The sequence below is a fragment of the Hyperolius riggenbachi genome, chromosome 10 (assembly GCF_040937935.1).
Source record: "Hyperolius riggenbachi isolate aHypRig1 chromosome 10, aHypRig1.pri, whole genome shotgun sequence".
Taxonomy (NCBI): domain Eukaryota; kingdom Metazoa; phylum Chordata; class Amphibia; order Anura; family Hyperoliidae; genus Hyperolius; species Hyperolius riggenbachi.
Genome location: NC_090655.1, coordinates 169,283,261 through 169,298,441, shown reverse-complemented (window position 1 = coordinate 169,298,441; position 15,181 = coordinate 169,283,261). Strand labels below are relative to the sequence as shown.

The 15,181-nt window shown below is 43.7% G+C and overlaps 1 protein-coding gene across 2 annotated transcripts; it reads right to left on the bottom strand.

Moving 5' to 3' along the window:
* Positions 1-2,256: 2,256 nt before the first annotated feature.
* On the bottom strand, positions 2,257-8,494 carry LOC137535986 (uncharacterized). Of its 2 annotated transcripts, none has more exons than XM_068257897.1 (7): positions 8,269-8,494; positions 8,082-8,171; positions 7,893-7,976; positions 7,383-7,466; positions 7,191-7,271; positions 3,005-3,070; positions 2,257-2,924 (listed from the first exon to the last, which is right to left on the bottom strand). In XM_068257897.1, the coding sequence occupies exons 5-7, from the start codon at positions 7,216-7,218 to the stop codon at positions 2,272-2,274; spliced, it is 747 nt and encodes a 248-aa protein (XP_068113998.1). In that variant the 5' UTR covers positions 7,219-7,271; positions 7,383-7,466; positions 7,893-7,976; positions 8,082-8,171; positions 8,269-8,494; the 3' UTR covers positions 2,257-2,271. The 2 variants fall into 2 exon arrangements, with proteins under 2 accessions (XP_068113998.1, XP_068113999.1); XM_068257898.1 differs by having other exon boundaries at positions 2,257-2,810.
* Positions 8,495-15,181: the final 6,687 nt, after the last annotated feature.

Here is a 15,181-nt window from a genome sequence, read left to right as displayed (position 1 = left end):
CATTACTTCCCATACATCCATTTCCATTCTCATACAAAACGAACGTTGATAAAGTTATTGGCCCGGTTTCATTGATGGGTTCAAATTATATTAATGTGCCCCACAGATGATTTAAGTATTATAATGGCAATCTAAGATTTTCAAAATAATAGAATGGAAATGACTACTTTCTCCATTCTATTATTTGCCCTTACACTACATACATTTAAGTTACATGTGAAGCCAACTTGAAATTGACTGCTCACCTTGACATTTGGTAGATAATGGTGTTATGTCAAATGTAATTTTACATGGACTTATTGCCCAATCAAACTCATCTAACACTTGTGTTGTGTGAAAGTGCTGTTCACCACAAGTCAGTTAACCACCTAAGTACCAGTGGTATATGCCCCCTTAATGATGTTAGACGGCGGCAACAGGAATTCATGACTAATAGCTGGGCATTGCTGCCGCACAGCTGCTTGGAGAGCCACAATTGGGGTGGGGAAACACATCGTAAAATGCTGCAGCGCTGACTCTTTGCTAGATACAGCCTGGTAGCCATTAGGACAACCCAATTGAGTACCTTTAATGTTGCATGGACTTTCAAGACATGTTTGTATGTCTGTCTCTATAGATGCACAAATGCCACCCCGTCGACGCCGCGGGAGGGCACCGAATGACTCGGACGAAGCTCCGGACCAACCACCTCCACTGGATGTGGGTGAGGCAGCAGGTCCCTCCAATGAGCCAGGTCCCTCAAACCAACCTGATGGGGATGATGGGCCACCAGCTCTGGAGGCCGAAGAGCCTCAGCAACAGGTTGCCCAGCAACCACAAGCTGCTCAGCGGCAAAGACACCGCAACAGTAGGTTTTCTCCTTCTTAATACTGTCCAAACCTTGACATGCATATTTGTGGTGTTGGAACATTGGTTAATGTAAATTTGTGTTTCTTTTTTTAAGGGCGTGCTGAATTGGCTGGGATTTGCCGCCAACTTGCCCAGGTGACTTCAGCCCTGCAGAATGCCATCCAGTCCTCATCGGACTCAAGTTAGGGTGAATCTGCAGAGGAAAAATGTCCGGCCATTTTACCCTTAATGGTGGCCAAACCGTTATGTTGTGTGATGTTTGGGTTCTGTGGTTTTGGACCCTTTTTTTTTGTTACTAGACTTCCCCTTTAAGGATTTTTATATTTATATTTTTGATAAAAATATTATACACTAAAACTTGCACTCATGACTTTCTTTGTAGATAACATTTTACTTGTAGCAACTTGTTTGGATTGGCAAAACATTACGAGGTAAATTGGGTGACGTTATAGCTATAATTATCACTATAACATCCCTAAACGCACTGTGGAACCAACATGTCCCGAAGAAAGAACAGTGCATGTGCCTTTACATTGCACATACATATGCAATTACCTGTGCACAGTCAAGAGAAGTCAACTGGCAATGTTTGTTGTTTCCTGGAAAACATGCAATGTTGCTCGCCCTTCAGGAGATGCTTTTGGTAGTGTGTCAAATGTATTTTAACACACTTTATTGGCATTGTCAAAATAAGAATGACCCAAATTGGTTGATGCATTACAAGTCTGGATGGATGAGGCTAGGAGAAGCATGTGAAAATTTGGAGCATGAGACCGAGTTGTAACCTTATCTTTGACTGTGAATACTTCCTGGTTGACCACATGCTCAGGACCAGGGAATGTGAATGTGACAAATGGATCAGGTGATCAAACTGCACATGTTTCCCCATTAACTGTACTAAGCACCACCATCCCGAATTATAAGTTAATACTCAGCCATCATTATATTACCATAGCCACTGTGTTAAAAACCATATACTTTACACATGCTTGCAGTGGAATGTTTGGGTTACTGAATGTGAATCATTTGCTTGTTGTGCATACATCACAATGGCCTCCATTCACTAAGCTTAACTCCTGTCTTTAATAACTCTTCAGAGGTGTTTTACAGTTATCAGCATGGTCATATAATTGTGTAAACTGTAAATCAGCTCAGAAGAGTTAGTAAAGACAGGAGTTAAGCTTAGTAAATTGAGGCCAATGTCAGAAATGTTTGGTCAACAAATTAGGTATGGAAAGGTGCCTACACACGCACTAGTGTTGCCTAAAACCCCAGCCACCAACAGAGCCATCATTCCGTAGTGTGTGTCGGGGCCTTAAGCTTAGCTCAAACAAAGCACATTAAGATGTTCTAACGTCTCATTACCATTCATAACAAGGTCCATTAAATACTAAGTCGAAACTGTAATGTTAGCAACAAAGTTCATTTATTTAATATTTGCCGCAGCAATTCATTGTTATTTTCTATCGCATCTGCCATTCTGGCATGTGTAACATTGTGGCGGTCTACGCCATCAGCCAAACGCCCTAAAATTATATTAAGGTTTTCGCCTACTCGTGCCATTCGGCCTAAAACAACATTTTGGCGGTCTTGCCTGTCAACCAGTTGGGCCAATAACTGTTTTTGGGCCGCACCCACAGTGGCCACCTGCTGTAACGTGACCCCCAGCTCCTGACTAGTGGCATTGATGTTGCCCAAATCATTATGAATTAGCCTCAGCTGGTTCTCCATGAGGCCTCGATATTCATTTTGGGCCTGCAGAAATTGTCTCGAGTGCCACTGGTCAGCATTATAACTGGCCCGTGAATATGGCCGGGAACCTCCGTGTGGTGGTGTTGTTGCTCCTGTACTTTCTGCCCGTGAAGCTGGCGATCCATGTGCACTTTCCAGTGACCCTGTTGTTGCAGCAGCACTTTCACGTGACTGTGGTGAGTCGGCAGCAGCAATTTCTTGCTCCGAACCTGGTGAGGGAATTTTAATGGTGTCATTGGAGTCGGAAGAGAGGTGCAGGTGAAAATCATGCCCTTCAATGTCCTGATCTAGATCATAATCTAGTTTAAGTGGTGTATCTTCAGCTAGGAAGGCAATATAAAAAGATTTTAGCTACATCTTTGCAGGGCACAACAAGCTGCACCCTACTCATTTATACACTCACCAACAAAGCTTTCTTCCAGAGGTATCGGCTCCAGCAGCAGCACCACATCTTCCGACTGAATGTCACCTATTAATAGAAAGGAAAAGCAAAAAAAAAAATTAGAAAAAAAACACGTCTGGCCTCGGTTGTAATTCAAAACATTTCTGCACAGTGTGAGACTTTTATGAAGAGCTATCAATAGTATCCAAATGCATTAACTAATTGTGCTCACATCTATCAAGCCTTCAATGTAGTCAAACATGTACCATCATGAATCAATTTTATTCCATGCCACATTTGTCATCAATCTACAACAAACTACGTATAGGACATGTTGTTGTATTTCAAGGGACTCAGCAGCGCACAAAGTCGTAACAAATGCATACAATGGACAAATGCATACTATTTCTAAGCTCTTTATAGGCTTCACAAACCTATGTAAAGCGCCACCCTAGCCCTTGTAACTTTCACAAGGTTTGCTTGGAAACTCACCACAAACGCCATCATTGATGAAAACATCATAAAGTACAAAAGGTGTAGTGCAGCGTTTTAGACATGGTTGTAAAGAGGCAAAAGAGGTTATAAATGGTATGCATGTTTCAATTGTTTATACACTGCTCGGAGTCCCTTTAATAACATTCAACATAGTGTAATGAACAATTTCAACATCCATTAATATTGACATGTACATGGGGCTGTATGTAAGCAGCATGTACACAATACAATTATTTGTACCATTCAGAAACAATTACATCTGACATGTTTAAAGTGTCTTTTTAACAAACTCACTACATGACATATTGATTAGGATGGACGTTACAGATGTGTGTATTAGCTTGCTATCTCACACTACTAAATGATGGCGTAGGCCTCTTAACTACCTGGGGACCAAGCAAGTTTCAATCTACGGCGGCCAGGGAATGGGGTGTTCGTGACCGAACATAAACTACGTACCATTCACCGCACGCCCTCGCCCGTCCACGTTGCTTGGTCCGCTGTGCCCCCGCCACAATGTGATGGCCTGCCGCCTATATGACAGCAGACCACTGAGCTGGGCAGGAGCCCTTTTCATTGGCTCCTTGCCCTGTCATTACTATAAGCCGTTCCCATTGCCTTACATGGAATGACAGGGTCATGAGCCAATGAAAGGGCCTCCCACCCGGCGCACAGCGCTCTGCCATCATAGCGACGGCAGAGAGAGCTGCCTGCAGCGGGGACAGAGTGGCGTGTCCGGCGGGAGCAATGTTAACTTTTGGCGATTTATCGGGAAGCAGAAGCTTGGTGGACCACCACCCTATGGTCCTTACCGGGGCAGAGGGTGCTGGTCCAGAAAGGGTTAAACAACAATCACAACCTAAACAAATACAATCACTTTAAAAAATTTAGGAGGGGTAACATGATATATTTTGTTCAGCTGCCCATACACTAGCCCTTTTGCCTGCAGATCAACTGCAGAATCGATCACTCATCTAATCTGTTGTCACATCCTTCAGGCTACACGAAAAATGTACATTGATTTTGACCCAAAATAGATAGTTCAGGTGGATGGCGGCGTGTGGCAAAATTACATCAATCACCCACAGGAAGGGATAGACCACTAGCGGCATTACACTGCCTGACGCAATTGAGGCAAAATACATTACCTGCTCCACCAGCCCCACTGCCCCCGGTCAACGCTGCTCCCTCTGGGATCTCGTCTCCAGCATGCTGCACTTCTTCCTGGCCGAGAGCAACTGTAATCAGTAGAGGGCCATGTAAGGTTTACACTTCCTGCCGGGCAAGAAGCAGAGAAGCATGCCGGAGACCAGAGGGGACACGGAAAACACAGCAGAGACTGGGAAGTGGCGCCAACTGGAGCAGGTAATACATGCGGGCCCGGCAGCCACAGCAGCAGCACAGATTGGGAACGGTTTCAGGCAGAAATCCGGTGAAAGTTTTTGCTGTAAAGGCAGCCATACGATCCCTCTCAGATCCAAATGTCTCAGAGAGGGATTATCTGTTTGTCAAAAATGAGGTACAAAATAGGGTATGGCCACCTTAACCAAACACCATCAAACAAAATGATAGGGTACATGGTGGTTACATTACAGCTGTATTCCGAAACTTACCATGGGGTGTACTTACGTCACCTGTAGGAAACATCCACAGCCTATTGAGCCCCCCCCACCCACCCCCCCCCCCCCTCCCCTCCATCCCACGGCAGCTGACACTATCCTCCCACACCACCACCAATTTCTATATGTATCAAGCATGCTCAAGTGCACCCACAGTACCAATTATCTGCATGCAAAAAGGGACAAAAAACATCTCCATCCGTCAGCTCCACTGCGAACACGCAAGTGGGCTGCGCAGTACAGATAACCACACGCCAAAAGGCGATTGACAACAATGTCCATCCAAAGAGGCCCCACAGCTCCCGAATGGAACATATAGTACCATTGTTGGATGTAACTTTGTGCCCTGCACAAAGGGCCCTTTTCCACTAGTGCCTTTGCGCTACATGAATAGAAGAATCGCAAACCACTAGCCATTTTCCAATCGCTATGCTTTGATAAACATTGGAATTGCGGTTGGTTCTTGCCACTCCCGGATGTTTTTTGTCCCTCAAAACCAATTTGGCGGCGGAGCACAATTTCAACCTATTTGGGTATGCAGTACAGCATAGCTACATTGTGAAGGCAATTGGCGGAAGTAGCCTGCACTTTAGCCACTCAGCAATCGCTCCCGTTCAGCGTGAACGCTAGTCACTGCTAGTGGAAAAGGGCCCTAAGAGCGCCATGGGACACAGATTATAACAAAAATAACATTGGGTTGTGCCCTTGGCTGTGTGAAGCCACAACATCCTTGATCCTTTGGTCATTGCAATGTTGTGGGTTTGCACAGCTAAGGGCACAACCTATTGGTTTTTGAGTTAATTCCTCACCAGCCACATACTCCCCCACCCCCTTCCTTTGGGCCCAGCCATTTTTCAAGTGTGGGGGGGGGGCCCATTTGGGGGGGGGGCAGGCAGCTGGATCCCCTCTGTGCTGTGCTGCCCTATGTGTCCCACCCCTTTAGACCAATGTCCCCTCTTTACGGAAACACCCATCACCAGAGGCAGGACAAGGTCCTCCAGCACCCAAGCCTGAGACACCAAAGTGCAGCCCTCCATCCCTGCCACCCCAGACATCACCCACTGATTGCTATTAGACTAAGAGACGCCACAGGGCCCACAACCTCCCCAACACCTTAATATCTCATTATCTGGCTTGCAGTCACTGGTATGTATCCCCTTTTATTATTTATTTCTGCTTCAAACACAATTTGGAATGACAGATTAATTAATTCAGCGACCCCTCCTACACTGCGCCCTGAGGCTGTAGGGAGCCTCTCCAGCCTATGGGTCGGCCCTGGCCTGGCCATCACTCACCTTCCAGCCTCCAGCGATGAACCACAGTAGCCACCTCTTCTCCAACCAGCATCTAGCCTTCAAAGGCCAATCCGCTTGGGTTTGCCCCTAATGACGTCATCAAGGCCAGAACCAGCCATGATGTCAGACAGAGGGGGGGGGAGGGTGGCCGGACCGGTGGAAACCACCAGTCTGCGCTGGGCCAGCAGGGATGTGCGTGGATCCTCTGCTTTTACCCCCTATGTGCACACCTGTCACTGGCATCACACTACAATCTGATGTCGATTGTATTGCTCAGCACCCATACGCGATGTGTGTTAATCACTGAGGGGAGATGGTAGGTGTCATGATAGCGTAATCTCCCCTCTCCGGTGCACACAATGATGTGGGGACAGTTCAGTGGCGCCAACGTTGATTCCATATCCACTCAGAACAGTATCAACACGTGCTGGATGTAGATTCTAGGTTGGTGGGCCAAAAGCAAAAACGCATTATATGTTTGTTTTGTAGTCTGTTGACAAGACATATGATGCTACTCAGCCATGGGAAAGTTCAACAATCCAAAAAACAAACAGTTTTGATGGCCCTTCAACATCACCCCCTCGATAAGCAGCCATAACATGACATTCATTAGTCACATCTTGCACGTTTATGTGTATATTAAGTGCATGCAATTGACTGCAACCACATTATCCACACAAATCTCGCCAGCCCACCTATTCAAACTGTTTAGTGTTTCAAAAAACAAAATATGCTATCCACAATATTACTCTTAATGTCCCTTTCTTTACATGATTTCCTGGGACAAATAAAACTCACCAGTAGTTTCCAAAACATGTGTTGCCATCGGAACCCCTCCTATTTCCTCACCCACTACAGCATCAACAGCAGACACATCACCTACAGACAATTGTCATTGAAAACCAAAAAAAAATATCAACAAAGGTGTCCAGCATATCCCAGTCTACAAGCAAGTAGCCTTACATATTTTCAATAGCACATCAAACTCACCAGTAGTGTAGTCTGCATCAGATTGGGCCCCAGATAGTGAGATGTCAGTCACTGCAGCATCAGTTCCCACATCCGCAACATCACCTAGACAAAAGTGTCATAGTTAAAGGGGAACTGAAGAGAGAGGTATATGGAGGCTGTTAAGGTTTTTTCCTTTTAAGCAATACCAGTTGCCTGGCAGCCCTGCTGATCCTCTGCCTCTAATACTATTAGCCATAGCTCCTGAACCATGCATACAGCAGATCAGGTGTTTCAGTGGTTCAGACTTTAAAGTCAGATCTGACAAGACTAGCTGCATGCTTGTTTCTGGTGTTATTCAGATACTACTGCAGAGAAATAGACCAGCAGGGCTGCCATGCAACTGGTATTGATTAAAAGGAAATAAACATGACAGCCTCCATATACCTCTTACTTCAGTTCCCCTTTAAAAAGGGTGACCAAAAATGTATGCAGCATATCTGCCTTAAGACCTTTCCATTTCCATCTCGTTCAACAACACATCAAACTCACCAGTAGTGTAGTCTGCATCAGATTGGGCCCCAGATAGTGAGATGTCAGTCACTGCAGCATCAGTTCCCACATCCGCAACATCACCTAGACAAAAGTGTCATAGTTAAAAAGGGTGACCAAAAATGTATGCAGCACATCTGCCTTAAGACCTTTCCATTTCCATCTCGTTCAACAACACATCAAACTCACCAGTAGTGTCGCCTGCATCAGTTTCCTCTAATATCGCATGGCCGATGTCACTGACTTCAGCATCCCCAGAAACCACAGACACAACATTACCTACAAGAGTGTCAGTTAGAACATTATCAATGTAACAATAGTACACTTCCTGTGCACTAAACTACTCCCGGAAACAGACAACATAATAATCAATTACCATCTTCGGAACTTTCGGAGCTTGGCAACTGTGCATCATAGCCCCCCCTGATGCCATGCAGGGCCTCAGTCGGCAACAAAGGCTCCACTACTCGCTCATAATCCGTAAATTCAACAGAGCGTGCTGGGCCACCACCTGTACCAAGACTACAATAATAAAGGGATACAACAATTAAACAAATGACAACTCAAAAATAAAATTTTCTCAAAAACAATTGCATTAACGTTTTTTCACAGATGCAAACAAATACATTTGCTTCACTAGCCTGCTAATCGTGTCTCCTGCATGTTTCATAGTGGTTATTGGATGAAACTTTCAAACACATGTTGTGACTGACAATCCAGGACACATACTGATTATGGATTAGCAGTGTGCGATTCACACACTACTGCAGCCTAACTGTTCAGCATAAGAAAAATAAAAATGTACTAGTGCGGATGATGGTGGCTACAACAGGACACCTGTAGGCCAAGTGGCCAAATGCACATGCTACCTCGGCACCCCCTATTGAGCCAGCACGATCATACAGGTTTCTTTTGAGGGTATGTTAATTTTTTAACCATAGAAGCAGGACACCAGTCCAGGTAATGCATGTCTACAATACTTTAAATAAAACAGGAAGCACATTCAAAAAAGTTTAAAAAAACATAGCCCAAAATCCCAATTTATCCAACAATTACCCTAAAAAACAAAAAAACACCAACAAAAAAAAAAAAAAAAAAACAGTTGCACATTTGTATTGTTTTGAACATGCATTTTGTCAGAACATTCATTTTCGTACAAACTACAATTTAAACACTTACGCGTACTGCCGATGCTTGCTCAACTTCTTGCGCAAACGCAATTTGATGTCAGCAAAGCGTTTGCGACACTGCTGTTCAGTCCGAGGCCGTTGATCTACGTCGCTCACACTGCGTGAAATCCTGCGCCACATTCTGGTTCGTGAGGCCACATCTGTCTTTCTCGACAGGCTCCCATATAACTGGGGAAAATACAATCCCACCTCCTCACAAAGAACCAGGTTCTCAGCCTCAGAAAACCGCACCCCCCTTTTACGGGCTTCTTCTGCAGCTGATGCCTGCTGCGAGGCCCTTTGACTAGAGGACGTCCCAGGACGGGGACTATCGGTGCGGTGGCGTTGTCTGCCTCCTCTGGGACTGTGCCTGGGACTCCGGTGATAATGGGGGCTGCGGCTGCGGCTGCGGCTGCGGCTACCACCATACTCATGGCCGGATTCTCGACTCTGTAATCGACCACTGCGCCGATACCCAGTTGTGGGTGACTGCGCAGCTGCATGGACACGTGCACTACGACGGACCTCCTGACTCCTACCTGGCTCCATGTCTACCCACAAAACAACACCCTCAAACAAATCCTTTAATCCACACAGTAATTAGCTCAATTGGATTCAGCAAGAGAAATAATTGGACCTAATTAGCACTGCGCATAGTGCTTTGCGCGCGAACGCTTTGCGCGCGAAGGCCTTCGCAAGCATGCACAGATTATCAGTTAGTTGTTAGCTCTATTCATCGCGCGCTGAGCCGTACTTCGCGTGAAATTCCGCTTTCCGCGTGAAGCATATGGCAGTACGCGCCTACCGCGTTTTGTGCGCGATAACAACGCTTTCCGCGCGGCTGCTACATATCTGCGCGCGAGCATAGCGCTGTGCGCGCGTGATCGCGCGCAAAGTCCGGTGCGCGCGAGATTTCTGTTTGCACCGCTTTGTGAATCGAGCCCCAAGTACTTATAGCTCTTTAAAGTTTTATTAGTGCAGACATGATTGCAACAACAGACTGCTGTTTCGGCCTCCCCTGGCCTTTGTCAAGTTGCTAAGTGATCATACAAACACACTGTGTAAAACACATACATATGTAGTACAAAACACACCCCCAAAGCGGACCTGTGACCAATCATAAGAAGCAAACAATGGAGAACCTGATGGGAGACTTGACTGTCCTCAAGGGATCAATTATCACTGCACATTTCAAAATGTCACTCACCAATCAGAAAAAGGAGAGGGTTCCCAGCTGCAAACAGCCATAGTGAGCGAACGGCGCATCATCGCTTTTAACCGCCGCCTCCATCCACGGAGGCGAGCGATATGGCGTCAGAGTCATATGGCCAAGTCACATGACTCATTCATATATGTAGCTGAAGAACTACACATGTGGTATTTAGGTTTTTGCAATAAGCACACACCATCCAAGCTCTAATTTTTTTTTTTGATAGACATTCTATACCCTTTTGAGAGTTTTGTTCTACCTCTTTGGCTCATATAATTTGATGAACTTTGAACTCTTGTCTTATATATCAATTACTAATTTGCCTGCACAAGTGTTGTTGTTGCTAGACCTGTCCACTTGAAGATTCATCTATGATGTCACTTGCTTACCTACACACTTGGATATTGTCTACTTTGATTCCATTCTGCTGGGTTACTACAGCCCTAGAAGGATGATTCTTTGCTTTAAGGATGAACCTACATGCCCTGGTCTGCTCCTGTGGTGGTAATGGCCGCATCTTGCCTTTATTCTGTGTCATCCTTTGGAAGGAACTCCGCCTTTCACAGCTGTGATGTGAGGTCTCTCCCGAGCCATCATCTGGGGTGAGAACTGAGTTCACCTTTCCCTGCTTTCTACAGTCTGGAGTGGTTTCAAGTATTTCACCTGAAGCTTTTGTCACAAGTTTGATTCCTAGTCAGTGCCCAAGCCACAATAATGCTGCCCACAAGACTGAGTGTGAACACGCTGGTTGCACGTCAGGCTCTTGACTCCCACTGTTTCTTCAAGAGCTTGACAGAAGAATATTTGTGTTTATTATGAGGGTGGGCTGTTTCCATTACCTTATATCATCATCCAGATGGACAATACTCTTCCATCAGACTATGAACATGAATAAACCGGATTATTGAATACCAGCGGATAAGAGCCATTTTAATTTTTGTTTTGTTTTATGAGCTTGGACGAAAGTGATGAACTGATATTTGAATTCACTTGAAGATGAAGAATATTTCTAATTGGAGTGTGTTGCTGTACCTAATGTATGTATAGTGTATTAATCTAGTTTAAAATGTTTTTGATGCCTCACTTTAGACAATAGAAACCTCTAGTAGATGAATACCCTTATTTATTAAGTTCTATGAGCAACTTTCAGTATTGATTTATACCTTTAGAATTAATGGAAAAATCTATCTAAAAAGGATCAACCTCTCAGTGGCCATTTTTGTTTCTGTGGATGGTGGATGCTCTGTTATTTTCAGGAACTAATTTTGTTACTGAGATGTATGAATATTATTATAATTGCATACAATTGTGTTTATTCGTTTCACCCACCAGATAGTGATGAATAATACTATACTGGAATTACAGCCCTCACTAGGTTCATGCTGTACCGTGATATACCTGCCACATAATTCAGATAGAGATTGTAACAATGAATTAGACTCTTATCCACATATATATATATATATATAGTTTTTCACACCACTGTATATATATATTATATATATATACAGTGGTGTGAAAAACTATTTGCCCCCTTCCTGATTTCTTATTATTTTGCATGTTTGTCACACTTAAATGTTTCTGCTCATCAAAAACCATTAACTATTAGTCAAAGATAACATAATTGAACACAAAATGCAGTTTTAAATGATGTTTTTCATTATTTAGTGAGAAAAAAACCTCAAAATCTACATGGCACTGTGTGAAAAAGTGATTGCCCCCCTTGTTAAAAAATAACTTAACTGTGGTTTATCACACCTGAGTTCAATTTCTGTAGTCACCCCCAGGCCTGATTACTGCCACACCTGTTTCAATCAAGAAATCACTTAAATAGGAGCTATCTGACACCGAGAAGTAGACCAAAAGCACCTCAAAAGCTAGACATCATGCCAAGATCCAAAGAAATTCAGGAACAAATGAGAACAAAAGTACTGTAATTGAGATCTATCAGTCTGGTAAAGGTTATAAAGCCATTTCTAAAGCTTTGGGACTCCAGCGAACCACAGTGAGAGCCATGATCTACAAATGGCAAAAACATGGAACAGTGATGAACCTTCCCAGGAGTGGCTGGCCGGCCAAAATTACCCCAAGAGCGCAGAGAAAACTCATCCGAGAGGCCACAAAAGACCCCAGGACAACATCTAAATAACTGCAGGCCTCACTTGCCTCAATTAAGGTCAGTGTTCACAACTCCACCATAAGAAAGAGACTGGGCAAAAACAGCCTGCATGGCAGATATCCAAGGCGCAAACCACTTTTAAGCAAAAAGAACATAAGGCTCGTCTCAATTTTGCTAAAAAAACATCTCAATGATTGCCAAGACTTGTGGGAAAATACCTTGTGGACCGCCGAGACAAAAGTTGAACTTTTTGGAAGGTGCGTGTCCTATTAAATCTGTCGTAGAAGTAACACAGCATTTCAGCAAAAGAACATCATACCAACAGTAAAATATGGTGGTGGTAGTGTGATGGTCTGGGGTTGTTTTGCTGCTTCAGGACCTGGAAGGCTTGCTGTGATAGATGGAACCATGAATTCTACTGTCTACCAAAAAATCCTGAAGGAGAATGTCCGGCCATCTGTTCATCAACTCAAGCTGAAGCGATCTTGCGTGCTGCAGCAGGACAATGACCCAAAACACACCAGCAAATCCACCTCTGAATGGCGGAAGAAAAACAAAATGAAGACTTTGGAGTGGCCTAGTCAAAGCCCTGACCTGAATCCTATTGAGATGTTGTGGCATGACCTGAAAAAGGTGGTTCATGCTAGAAAACCCTCAAATAATGCTGAATTACAACAATTCTGCAAAGATGAGTGGGCCAAATTTCCTCCAGAGCGCTGTAGAAGACTCGTTGCAAGTTATTGCAAACGCTTAATTGCAGTTATTGCTGCTAAGGGTGGCCCAACCAGTTATTAGGTTCAGGGGGCAATTTCTTTTTCACACAGGGCCATGTAGGTTTTGAGGTTTTTTTCTCACTAAATAATAAAAACCATCATTTAAAACTGCATTTTGTGTTCAATTATGTTATCTTTAACTAATGGTTAACGGTTTTTGATGAGCAGAAACATTTAAAGAGAAACTCCGACCAAGAATTGAACTTTATCCCAATCAGTAGCTGATACCCACTTTTACATGAAAAATATAATGATTTTCACAAACAGACCATCAGGGGGCGCTGTATGACTGATTTTGTGCTGAAACCCCTCCCACAAGAGGCTCTGGTACCGTACGGTACTCTGGGCAAACTGCCACAATGTAACAATGACACACACAGGAAATGGCTGTTTATAGCTCTCTGTTAAAGCCAGAACAGCTACATAATCTGCCCACAGTAACAATGTCACCATGTAATACATGTCAGAATGTGAATCTGGGAGAGGAAAGATTTTACAATGAGCAAACTCTGACTAAATCATGTATACATAATTATTGTAAAAATTAAGCACCTTTTTATATTAAATTATTTTCACTGGAGTTCCTCTTTAAGTGTGACAAACATGCAAAAGAATAAGAAATCAGGAAGGGGGCAAATAGTGTTTCACACCACTGTATATATATATATATATATATATATATATATATACATATATATATATATATATATATATATATATATATATACATATATATATATATATATATATATGATAAAAGACTGTTCTAGATATATACACCTTTAAATTCACTAAATGCATTATTAATATTTAGTATTTGTATAGCTCTGTTATTTTCCGCAGTGCTGTACAGATTATATCGCATATAAATGATAAAATTAGAAATCCATGGATTCTGTGAAAGGTTGAGAATTTCTGGTTTTGTGCACATGACAGGAAAACAGTTATTTTGGAAATAAGCCGAGTATTATTGTCTTCTATAGGTTGCACGAACAGCACGATCCAAGTGATACAGGACATGTGATGTTTCACATGATGGAACCAACTGTATAGAGTCTGTTTATTGTCTAAGTAATGTTCTTACAATGGTGTATTTGTAACTTGACATCACATGAGGAAATGAACACCATAGGCCTACATTGTTTGTGAAAGATATATAAGTGAATGGATTTTCTGTATTAGTTAGTAAAACGCCTTAGATGAAAAACTGTTCTCTGGTGTCGTTTACCCCGGTGCTGAATGGGAAATCATTTATGCACTGTGATTATATGGGATTCGGTATGAATTGATATAGACTGTTATCACCCCCAAGCATGCTATACATAGCAATTGACACGGCGCACCAAAACCAATCAAGGGCAACCACAGTGTCAGAGGTGCAAGAAGGGAATGGGAAGCAGTGTGTTAATGATTACTACTATTCAAAGCATCTATAGAAGTGATTATTACAAACACAGGACCAATAAAGAGCTAACTGAGGTTGAGAGTGAGCCCCATTGAGCCCCTCTAGCCCAAGGGCCCCGATGCGGTCGTTACCTCTGCATCCCCTATTGCTATGCCACTGAATACAGTAGTAAAAGTGTGCTGGGCTGCTAGCAGTGTTGCCAACTCATCCCTTTTATTACTGACACATCTAAGTTATACATGTTCTGGGGCTACTTAAACATAGTCAGTGCCGTAACTGCATCTACCTAGCCAAGAAACGTGTATAATTCATATGTATCAGTAATTAAAGGGATGAGTTGGCAACACTGGCTGCTAGCTAGCTTCGGGATGGGCAGGAGCTGGACTAGTGCCAGGGGGGCCGACAATGGGAGGTGGAGTAGCAGCTGGAGCTGAAATGGCACAGTGTAATAAACGTACCTGTCAGCGGTGAGTCACGCGATGTCTCACACGGCATCTCCGGCGGGACTCCTTCGCGTGCGAGGACTTTCGCACCGTCAACCTCTTCGGGCATCCCTGCGGGAGAGCCCCGGCAGTCACGCGTGCGCAGTGCGACTGAACGGTCGTGTGCATCA